Genomic DNA, 12,606 nt, shown 5'->3' with positions numbered 1-12,606 from the left:
GGTTCGAATCCCGGTGTCCCATATGGTCCCCCCGTGCCTGCCAGGAGCTATTTCTGAGCAGACAGCCAGGAGTAACCCCTGAGCACCGCCGGGTGTGGCCCAAAAACCAAAAAAAAAAAAAATTTTTTTTAAATAAGATAAAAGAAAAATGTAAAAGAAAATAGCCCCCTGAGGAGGCTGGAGGATAGGACTGGGGAGAATGGAGATGGAGTAGGTGAGAAATGCTATGATGGAGGAAAATGTTCAACCAGAGGAGGAAGTGGTGCTACTTAGGTGGTAAAGTGTTATGTCTGAAGCTCTACCAGCAACAGTACTGTAAACCACTGTGCAAAACTTTATATGTATATAAAAACTGTACCTCTTGTAAAAGCAGACTGATAGAAGACACATGGGGTGCGAGAGGGATTGTTAAGGGGATTGGTGTTGGGATTGGGATTGAAATATTGTATTCAGTCTGAAGCCTAATTATGAATAACTTTGAAATTTCATGGTAGCTATATAAAAATAAATTTTTTGAATAAAAATTAAAAAAAAAAAAAAAAAAAAAAAAAAAAAAGACTTCCCTTAACACTAAGAAGACTTAACAAAAACAATGACCTGCTTACAGGACAGAGCTTCCTGCATTGCCCCTTAATTGTGAGGTTTGTCTATAACATCACCTGGAAGCAATCCTCTACCACGGAATATCCTACCACTGCTCAGACATCGTTCTGCTGAAAAGAGACTTCCCTTAACAATGAGAAGACTTAACAACGACCTGCTTCCTGCATTGCCCTTTCATGGTGAGGTGAAACGAGAAGACACTCCACATCGTGACTTCAATTTAGGATATGCAGATTCCAGAATCTTTAATACAGAAACATGATACCAACAACAGAGACTGTGTGAAAAGTGTGTTGGCACTACAGACAATGTCTTGGATCGGACGATAACTTGCCTGAAGCCTAGAGTTGGTTTTATGCCAGGAAACTTCAGGGGTAGGATCTCTTTGTATTTAGGCCAAGGTTATTCCTTTCCATGCCTCTCATATTTTGGTGGGCCTATGCAAATAACAATTGCCACTCTAACACCGTTATTACTGTGCTCCTTTGACTCTAATCCTTAAAATGCACCCACTTAAAATTTGAGGTTAAATGCACCCACTTAAAATTTGAGGTTAACTTAAGCTAATATGCATGTACATGGAAATGTAAAAAATACTATGCCTCTAATGTTTAAGGAGTTACATAAGTTTTATGGCTTTATATTGCCTTGTGTGCTGTTAAGAAATATTATAATGTGCTACAATCTGGGGACTTGAGGGACAAAGTAATTGTACATGGATTCTGTTTTATTTATCTTAACGTTCTTTGGCTGAAAGTTCAAAGTTAAGATATCAGCAAGGGGACTTCTTCTGAGAATTATGTTATGGCTGATTGTCCTTCCACTGTAACTTTACCTTGTCCTCTTTCTTTGCATCTTTTTTTCTCATAATTCAAAATAAAAAAATTAATTAAAGGAAAAAAAAAAAAAAAAAAAAAAAGAAAATGGAAAAAAAAAAAAAAAAAAAAAAAAAAAAAAAAAAAAACTACTCACTTATGTGCATTTTCCTTTAGAAGACCTCAACTTAGCAGAATTCACTCAGGAAAAAACTTACAAAACTGAAAAATACATCTTATCATCAGTGTCTAACCATTTTGGTAAACTTCATTTTGGACACTGTACATCATACTGTAATATTGACTCAAGACAACACTGAATCAATTTTGATTACAAGAAAATCAAGAAAATTCCTACTGCATCGGTAAAATCCACAGCAGCATACATCCTGTTTTATACTTCTCAGAGATCTACTATAAATGCTTAATAATTATTTATTTTATTTGTTAGTTGTCATTAATGCTTTATGATTCATTTCACAGGTACTCCCGCTGAATAGGATTTATTATGATGAATCCCCATTGTAGTTGCTTGTATGATGTATTTATGTCTTATCACCACTATTGATCCAGGCTCACTCGAGAGAAAGCTTCCTCATCGTACTAAGGTATTATATAGCAATATATTGAGATATACTCATCTAACAACTTTCACTCTTTCACTCTAACGTCATTGTTTTATTTGCCTCAATTTAGGCTTCTAGATGGAGGTGAATTCATAATTTTGACATAACAGTACCTTTTAGGTGGACTCTCTTTACAGTGCTCATCATCTATGGTTACGATACAATTACTTGTCTCTACTTGTATTATTGGTTTCCTTGGTCGTATTGTGCATGAAATTCTCTTGCAGAGTTACTCGACTATGCCTTAAAAATATATCTTTTGTTGTTGCTGTGAACTTGAAGATTTTCATCTAAACTGTTTGCCGGCTATTGTATTTTAAAGCGCTTTTTGTTGATTCAGCTGAATTTTTTGCTTTTTTTTTTGTTTTCGCTCTATTTGGGATCCTCCCAGCTAACATTTTTTGGTAAGTATGAGTGAGTGATGGCCATGTTTGTGTGAAATATGTTTATGTATGTCTTGTGTGTTTGTATGTCTTACATGTTTTGTATATAGTTCTTTTTTCCTGACTTTATCTTCCCCAATTTATTCTTACTTATCCTTCCCTCTTTTTTCCGAGTCCCTAACAGTCTATTTTCAGGAATCCCTCCACATTTGCATATCATCGTGTGCAAATCATCACCCACTATGACAAGCCTCCTGATCTCTGACTGAGAAAGACATCGTAAACTGTTGCAGTGCTGTATCCTGCTTCTTATTACAACTGCTTTCCCTGACTCATCAAGTTTCTTTGGTGGGACTTTTGGGAGTTCTGGACTCCCTATCTTTTCATAGTAGTTTTTGAACTTGGGAGAAATTTCAGCTCTTGTAGTTTTATAATTGTAATCCTGTAAAGTTATATTTGAGTCTACACTTTTGTTGATTACTGTAATTAATGTTTTTACATTTTAGTTGTGAATTCTCAAAATTGATATGGTATTTCATTAAGGTTTTACTTTTGTTGCTTTGGATTAGGGGTTAGATACTGTCATATATAAGTTGCTAGATTGTAATCCTGGCTGGTATTTTGGCCTTTTGCATGGGTGCATCATTGGAAAAAATAGCAGGTGCAAAAGGAGGTTTTATCCATTTTGCATAGACCCTCAATTTTTTCATTTACACGGGGAAGTTCTCTGCCTTAAGCATTTTGTTTTGGTTTTGAACTTAAGCTCCCACCTAATAATCGGCCGTACATGGTTCTTCATTTTCGGACCTCTTATGAACTGCTGACTGGACTAGAACTCATCTTGGATTGAATTCAAGTACATATGGATCTTATTTACTTTGGCGCCCATTGTGCGGGTGTGTGTGTGTGCCTCTTCCTTCGAAATAGGGGCCTAATTCACTGCCTCCAAAGATGGGCTTTCTTCTGCTCAAACTGGACTGGAATGGAAAATGTGTGTCTTCTAACCTGCTACGCAGCCTTGTGAGCATCTCATCTAAGGATCTCTGTCTCCGAATTACTTTCGGGCTTTGTGATTGCCCCGGGAGCTCCCCATGGCCTATTAGGTCCTGAATATTGGAATTTCTTACTCGACTTCTGCTTTTCAAGGGAATACTTACTCGGAATTGATCATCTTGGATGCTGTAGATTTTATTCTACTCTGGAGCTTGTAGTTGATTCCTTTACATCTGTTTCTGGTTTTGAACACCCTGTGTTAGGCTAAAAATTTTTTTTCTATACTTTTTCCCGTGATGCACTTATGCAAAAAGCCACTCTTTTACAATTGCTTAGTTATTCTTTTTACAATTAAAAAATATATATATATTATTTATTTCTGTACATTATTATTGTTTATTGTTTCTTTACAAAAAAGGGGGAATTGTAGCATATGAAAAAGTTTCCATAAGATGATTCTTGGAATTGTATTTAAAAGTGTTTCCTTAGGATTGTTCTGTGACTTTTGCCCCACCTAACCCTTCCAGGTGGGGCGCTGTGGAGTTGGCAATAAATAGCTTGAGGGACAGGAGTGAGGGGCCTTCTGTGAAAAGCTGCTGGCTGCAGGAGGATTCTCTGGCTCTCCTTGCCCGATCTTTTAAACCCTATCGTTCTTGTCTGTGTGGATTATTACTTGCTGCGGATAAATATTACCAAGGTCTTCCCCCGAAAGGGGACAAGGGGATGGGAAGTAATTTCTCATTCTGGGGACTGTTCTTGGATTCACAAATACCCAGCCAAGATAACGGCGAAGATATCTTGCAGGGGAGGGCACCCCAATTAGCCCTAATGTGCCAAAGTGCTAAACCACTCACCAATTTATTGCTTTGAAAAGAGAGCTGGGGTGGGGTGGGTAGGAGGGAGATCTGGGAAATTGGTGGTGGGAATCTTGTACTGGTGAAGGGGGTGTTCTTTACATGACTGTAATCATACAACTACAATCATATTTGTAATCATGGTGTTTAAATAAAGATAATTTAACAATAAAAAAGAAAATAAACTGGGGCCGGAGAGATAGCATGGAGGTAAGGCATTTGCCTTTCATGCAGGAGGTCACTGGTTCGAATCCCGGCGCCCCATATGGTCCCCCGTGTCTGCCAGGAGCAATTTCTGAGCCTGGAGCCAGGAATAACCCCTGAGCACTGCCGGGCGTGACCCAAAAACCAAAAAAAAAAAAAAAAAAAGAAAATAAACTAATTTCTAGTTGTAGTTCCAAAAAAAGAAAAGAGAGCTGGAGGTCAGGATGGCTATTAATGGGGAGAGACATAGGATCAGACTTGGAGTCTTGCTCAGATGCTTATAATAATGCTCCAGGCAAGTAGTGAGGTCCCAGCCAGCCAGGCAGAGAGGGTGCAGCCTTGCCCAGGGTTGGCATACTAGTGATGCCATGGATCCCAAGGCTGGGGTTCTTCCCACAGTCCTGTGTGCTTTTCAAGCCATAGCACACTCAGGAGAGTACCATGACGCTCAGCCCTGGAGGCTTGGTTCAATGACAGTATTTCCCCTTTCTTGGGAAGCACTCCCATATCTTTGATGTGCATGGGAGCACTCCCACAACTATGCTGTGCCCATGGGACTCTATGTCCCCATTCTAACAGTTAGAAACAGAGCTTCACTAGAGAGGTGGGCTTGAGCCCACACTTGAATCTTCCTAATGGCTGTTGCCTCGGAGAAAGGAGCTGAGGACTCTTGCTGTTTTGTCTTGTATCACTCTAGACCTTAATGCTTCGGGAATCAGATCTCCTGCCCTTTCGGGAATCAGATCTGTGTACAGATAACCCACACTGATTTACAATCAAGTCTCTATCTCTCTTTGACTTGTGGTGGTGGTGGTTTGGTTTGGTGCCACACCCAGTGGAGGTGCTCAAGGATTACTCTTCACTCTGTGCTCAGGAATCACTCCTGGTGACCATGTGGGGTGCTGGAAATTAAACCCGGCTCAGCCACATACAAGGCAAGCAACTTGTCCACATTTTACATCAAAACTTCATAATTTTGCATAGCAAGAATTTTTCTTGATTTCTTATCTGTCCATCCATGCCCTTTTATATGAGTATTTAATAATAATAATAATAATAATTTTTTTATCACAGATTTAGGGACGTGTTTATGTGGTAAAGCACCTGCCTAGCCCATGTAATGTCCTGAGTTCAATCTCTGGCTCCACAAAATAAGAAAAGAACCATCTTTTAGATAAGTTTTCTTGGGTGTGCTTGTTGGCAAGGAAGACACCATGCCAAGAAACCAAACACACGTCATTTCATTTCCTCTTCATGGTGATCTCAGAAAGCAATGGTTACTACCCATGGCTGTCAAATGAGGAAACTAAGGAAATAAAAGGTAAGGTCGTACGATTAACAGTTGACAGTGTTGAGATTTAACATCTGACTTTATAAAAAAAAAATAAATATAGGGGTTACTCCTAGCCTTGCCCTTGAAAGCTAGTCCTGGTGATACCCAGGGCCTAGTGGTGATGGGAGAATACACAGTGACACTTGAACTCAGGACCCCTCAGAGGCTGGGCATGTGCTCTATCCCAAGTTCCCCTGATCTGACTTTGTTCTTACTCACAAAGCTTTGCGGATAGTGTCTGGGTGACAGCGACCCCTGATGTCAGACAGGGCTGAGAAAGCGCCACCCCAAGTCCACGCTGACGTCCATACCTTTATCTTTTGTCTCCCTGCAAACTGTTCACTTGCAAGAAACAAGGGCAGCCACACATTTTCCAGCCGCTTCAGTACATGCTTCTGGATCTCCAGGAGAACAGAGGCGTCCAGGTGCTCGTGCAGAATCTGGCCCCAGCCGCCATTTAACAACATGATCTGGGCAAAGGAGAGAGGAGATGGGAGCTGCCCAAGGCTAGTCCTCAGGAGGGAGCTGGACTCCTTCTCCTCCAAGCCAGAGGCTGGACACCCAACAGGTGGCGCTCTTCTCCCTCTCCAACTAAAACCCTGGCCACCCTCATGTTGTGGGATGGCCAGAGAAGTGTGAGTCCACAGTGCCAATCCCTGAACTGAGGGGTTAGTGTAGACCAATGGACTCAATCTTTCTCCATCATGGACTGGTGACTGGAGAGTCTAGGTTAAGCGACAGTGGGGTCTATATGACAATGATCACTATGGCTTGTTTTGTTGTTTTATTTTTTTCACCTTGTCTCCAGTATAGTCAACTGTTAAAATAAGGGGGTTAGTATACTCCTTCTCCAACTTCGCCTGTATGTCTAATATTCTTCGTTTTCTTCTTTTCAATGAATCATCAGGAATGATAAAATTATAAACTACTTACGATTGAATGTCAGGCATACAATGCTCTAACATCTATCCCTTCACTGGTGTCCACTAGCCTCTACCAATGTCCCCAATTTTCCCAGCCTGCCGCTGTGGTAGGCACTTTCCTCCTCCACCATTGTTCTAACAATGTGCCCTTTCCCAACTTATCGATCGCCTGCCCTCCAGAGGTAAGCTTCTTTACTGGAGACCAGTTCTCTGCTCTTTATTCCTATTTCTATTGCCTTGAGCATTTGATATTCTCCTGGGAGGTGTCTTTATAACCCACAGATGAAAGTTCATTCTAGGTCTGTACCTCTTCCTCTGACTAACTGGACTCAACATGATAGCAGCAAATTAAATTGATAATATTCTTTTAGTTCTGTTTAGCTGTGCTCAGGGCTTACTCTTGGGCACTATGCGCAGGCTCACTCCTGGCTAAAAGAGTAGCAGAAAACTGGCTCTGCCTCAGGGTCTAATAGTCTAAGTATCTGATTTAGTCATCTTGAGTTATGAGAGCATTCTCTTCCATGCATGAGGGTAACAGCTTTGACTCAGATTTTTTATATATGTATGGAACCATTGGCTTGGAGAGTGGAGACAGTGATATTGGAAGTAAACATCTATCTGCAGGAACAACTTGTAAGAAAGTTGAAGCAGCTGAAATAGAAAAGTCACTCTATCAGCAATACTCTGTGATTGCAAGGTTCAATTATTCTAAAAGAGATTTTTACAACCAAATCTCCCTTCTGCACAATTACTGGCTCCCACAATTTTAGAGTGCTTATCAGAAAAATTATCTCCTTAGCACTCTTTTGATTATTAAAAAGAATCTAATTCTGCTACTACTAATAGGAGGGAGAAAAGAAGGAGGAGGAGGAGAAAAAGGAGGAGGAAAAGGAAGGAGAAGCAGGAGGAGGAAGTGAAGGAAGAGAAGGGGAGATATAGGAATGGGAGGAGATAAGATCTACGAAAGCGTCATTGGTACTGATTGGTACTGAAAATAAGAGAAAAAAAAGAGATGAGATGACAAGACACTTGTGGAAGTGCAGGAAGCACAGCCATTTTCTCTGAGAGAAGTGGGTGACTTTTCCACTTAGACATGAAGGGCTCACACAGTAGCGTCAGATACCACAAAACCACACAATGAGGCACATGCCAGATAGAAAACCAACGTTTCCCCTCTGTTTATTTCTTAACTTGTTTATAGAGATACCCAGCCATGTTTGCTAATCCATCCCAGATCTCTGTTCTGGAGACCAACAGCAAATTTGGTGAAGGCCTTTTATCCTCTCCTTAATTCAAAGATCTCTCATTCACCTCCTGCCATTTCTTCCTTGTCTGTCACTTCTAGATCTCATTTCTTAATGTGATATATCCTCTGATTTTTTTCCCTTTAAGTTATTAGATTTAACATTGATCTGCAGTCAATATTTTTTTTATAAATATAGACCATTAGGAATGGCATTTTTTTTTTGTTTCTGGGCATATATGTGATATATCCTCTGATTTTTTCCCCTTTAAGTTATTAGATTTAACATTGATCTGCAGTCAATATTTTTTTATAAATATAGACCATTAGGAATGGCATTTTTTTTTGTTTCTGGGCATATTGGCAGTACTCAGGAGTTAATCCTGGTTCTGCACTCCTGGCAGGCTCAGGGGACCACCATATGGGATGCCAGGGATTGAACTGGGGTTGGTTGTTTGCAAAGCAAATGCTCTACCTGCTGTGTTATAGCTCTAGTCCCAGGAATAGATATTCTTTTAGCTAAGTATTGGTGATTAAAAAATCAGTGCCATACAGTTGATCTTTAGATACTAAACATAGTAGGTACTTATCATAGTCAACTTTAAATGAAAGAAATGATAATTCTTAACTCTTGTCATTGCAAAAGAATAAAAATTTAGCATATTCCATGCGCTCAGTATGTTATAGGAGTACTCAATCCTATTGCTGAATTTCAATTTGACATTTTTACTGTATTACCATTGGAAGCATTTAATCTCAGGATAAATGATTATTATAAATAAAAATGGATTGATTGATGGAAAAGATCATTTTACTTGTATCTAACAAAATGCCAAATGTGGGCTGGAGAGATAGTAAAGCAAGTAAGGTGCATGCCTTGTATGTAACTGGCCCTAAATTAATTCCAAGCATTGCATATGGATTCCTGAGCCCTGCCAGGGGAGATTACTGAGTGCAGAACCAGGTCCAGACCCCATTTGCTTCTTCTGTTTTTAGTTAATGGAGATAATTTCTGGGAACAATAAATAGGAATTTTCCAAGATTATTTAGTATATTCAAAGCATTATAAGTGAAGAGAGCCCTAGAAAAGAGGCAATAAAGGGGATACCTGGCCAGAGTGGCTGTTCTCCTGCTTTGGATAGGTGTAGTGGTAATCCCCTTCCCTTTCATACCCCCTATCCTGAACACCTGGGCACTGCCTGGCATCTCACGTGGGCGCTCACCTTTATGAATGGATGGTTCGGTGGATGAATGAAAGTCATTTTTAGGGTCCAGAATACCAGACCAGAGGGCAGAATGCTTGCTTTGCATGCTGCCTGCCCACCCTGTTTAATCCCCAGTACCCTATATGGTTCCCCGAGTCCTGCCAGTAGTGAAACCTGAGCACAGAGCCAGGAGTAAGTCCTGAGCACAGCTCTACAATTCTACAAATTGCTTTAAAAAGAAGTCTGGAGGTGTGTTGGATATTTTTTAGCCATACCCTGAAGAAGTTGGGGGATATTCCTGGTGAAGTGATTGGGAGAAACGACACAGGATTGAGGTTCAAACCTTGAGTTCTCACAAATGAAGTCTGGAGTCTTTATGCGCTTAAAATGACACTTTGTTCCCCCCCCCCCCCCACACACACACAAAGATGTAACATATGGGAGAATTTTAAGGAGGCACTCGGTTCAGAGAGTCTTATAAATACAAAAAAAAAAAAAAAAAGACACAATCCCAAATTATTGACCCCATAGGACAACATGCACAAAAGCAAAAGAGTCAACTTTCAGGTGGTTGGTGAAAAGAAAGAAATCATTGGATTTTCATACTTAAGTATAGAAAAGATAACAAATAACAGGTACCTGGTTCTGCTGATCCGGAGAAGCAGGACTATTGGGTCCAAAGAAATATTTTTTATTCAGGTATTTGTTTTTAATGAGTACAGATTTTGCCTCCCTTTGACTGCGATCTATGTATGGTATTCTTCGAAACTGCTCAATTTCCATCCAGCACCTAAGGTCCATGCTAAAATACAAACATAAGTGTAGACTTATTAGTTATTTCTCCCCAATACCAAACAAGAACTTATGTTTACTCTGTTTGTGTGTGCGCAAAGCTTTTAAAGACTTTTTTTAATTGCTTTGTTTCGGATGAGGTAGGGGGCATACCTGGCAGTACTCAGAGCTTATAACAAGCTCTGTGCTCAGGGATTATTCCTGGCAGGGCTCAGAGGACCTGAGAACCTCAGAGGACCTGAGTACATGGTGTTGGAGATTAAAACCAGGTCAGCTGCATGCAAGGCAAATGCCTTACCCACAGTACTATCCTTCCAGCCCCTAATAAAAATTCTTTATAAAAAAATTAATTTTGGGCCCGGAGAGATAGCACAGCGGCGTTTGCCTTGCAAGCAGCCGATCCAGGACCAAAGGTGGTTGGTTCGAATCCCGGTGTCCCATAGGGTCCCCCGTGCCTGCCAGGAGCTATTTCTGAGCAGACAGCCAGGAGTAACCCCTGAGGACTGCTGGGTGTGGCCCAAAAACTAAAAAATAATAATAATTATTATTTTTTAATAATTCAGGTTAACATGGCAACAATAGTGCTAATGTTTAGAATATTGACATACAAACTTACTGTGATAAATCCTGCTCCTTGTAATCAAACACATAATTTGAACAGAACTAGAAAGTGGTTGTTGGGCCAGAGATGTAACACAGAGGTTAAGTCACTTGCCTTGCATGTGGCTGATCCTGTTTCAAACCCCAGTGCCACATATAGTTCCTCTGAATCCCTTCAGGAGTGATCTCTCTTGGAGCACAGAGACTCACTGGTGTGGTTCAAAAACCAAGTAAATAAAAACATAAATAAATACGGGGGCTGAAGTGATAGTGCAATGGTAGGGCATTTGCCTTGCATGTTGCTGACCTGAGAGGGACCTGGGTTCAATCCCCAGCATCCAAAATGGTCCCCAGAGCCAGCCAGGAGTGATTTCTGAGCCCAGAGCCAGGAGTATGCCCTGAGTGCCACCAGGTGTGGTCCAAAAACTAACAACAACAACAACAACAACAACAACAACCTGATTTTAAAAAAAAAGGAAGTGGTTGTCTTGGCCAATTAGCATAAGTGATTGTCTTATGGAACTAAAGCCAACAATTTTTCTATTCTTGACCCTTCCAGAAAGGGTCAAACATAAAAGGATGAAGGAGGGCTGGAATCAGGGGAGACCACCACCAAGACTGGTGTGTAGGTGACCTGTCAACATGGGGAAATGCCCATTTGCTGCCAATCTAATTGGTAACACACTAAATTCAGAAAAAATCCTTAGAACAACAAAGGTAGATACCACAAGTAAAATTTGGTTCCCAGGTTCAACCAGCTTCTGCTGAGAAAAATTCTTAAAAAGAAATATCAGTACTTCAGTTATATGAAATAAATATATCACAAAGAATCAAGATTGTAAAAAATTATGAAACAGTATACAGAGTTCAAGCACTTAGGGAAATATATAAAAACTATCAGAAATGGCAATGAAAACATCTGCCTAGGAAATATTAAAGAAAAGTAGAAGAGGCATAAAAAATGAGAGACTGATGTGAAATAAGAAATATCATCAAAGCACTTAAAATAACTGGGGCCAGAGCGATAGTGCAGCAATAAGGCATTTGCCTTGCAAGCAGCTGACCCAGGACGGACCTCAGTTTAATCCCCAGCATCCCATATGGTTCCCCCAAGCCAGGAGCAATTTCTGAATGCATAATCAGGAGTAACCCCTGAGCATCACTGGGTATGGCCCCAAAAAGAAAAACCAAAATAAATAAATAACACTTGGGAGGTTCCTAGTATCAGTACTCACTTTCCAACTGTTTTCAAATATTATGGTCATTAACATTTATTGAACCTGGGTAAAATCTAGTAGAAGTAACTAGTATAAAGTTGAATCAGAATAAGAAACATTTTTTACTCATAAAAGGAAGTTTGGAAAAATGGAGAGATAAAAAATTTAATTGAATCACCATGAGATAGTTATACAGTTGTTTATAACTGTATATATATATATGTATATATATAGTCTACGTATATGTCTATGAATGATATGTATATACAACCGAAAGTGAGTCGCTCACTGTTCCAACACCCATCCTTTCACCAGTGCACCTTTCCAATCACCAGTCCCCAGTTTCTCCTCCTCAACACCCCCTTCCAGGCTGCCTGTATGAAAGACACTTTTTAAAAGGTTCTATTTCTCACCTTGAATAATGAGTCTCAAGAAACTGATGGAAATGTTCAAATTCCAGTTTGTTGTTAAGCAAATCATTAAAAGTAAAACCTTTAAATTCTTCAGGAACATTATTCCAATATTCTGTTTGCTTAGAAATACTAGGAAGTTGTAAAAACCCATGTCCAACATCCATTGCTGCTTCCTAGGAAAACAATACTTTTCATAAAAGTCTCAAATGTAGCACCGTATTTTCCAAATAGGAACAGAAGTTCTATAAAAGTCAACTCTTTTGCTTTGGAAAGATTCTGTATTAGGCAACATGGTTATAATAGTGTTTAGCACTGTACCTCACCATCACCAAAGCACCCCGTATCCTCCACCACTTCTAGTCCACCTAAGAATTCAAGAGTAGAACTAGATAAAGAATCCAG

The 12,606-nt window shown here is 39.9% G+C and overlaps 1 protein-coding gene across 1 annotated transcript in view; it reads right to left on the bottom strand.

Annotated features, from left to right (window-relative positions):
- RGS22 (regulator of G protein signaling 22) overlaps window positions 1-12,606 on the bottom strand; it is a 147,388-nt gene that overhangs the window by 55,379 nt on the left and 79,403 nt on the right. Inside the window, 3 exon segments of the mRNA XM_049772955.1 lie at window positions 6,123-6,281; window positions 9,822-9,984; window positions 12,205-12,377. Coding sequence (XP_049628912.1) covers window positions 6,123-6,281; window positions 9,822-9,984; window positions 12,205-12,377 — 495 coding nt within the window.

This window comes from Suncus etruscus, chromosome 5 (genome assembly GCF_024139225.1).
Source record: "Suncus etruscus isolate mSunEtr1 chromosome 5, mSunEtr1.pri.cur, whole genome shotgun sequence".
Lineage (NCBI taxonomy): Eukaryota > Metazoa > Chordata > Mammalia > Eulipotyphla > Soricidae > Suncus > Suncus etruscus.
This window is presented reverse-complemented; position numbering and strand designations above follow the sequence as displayed.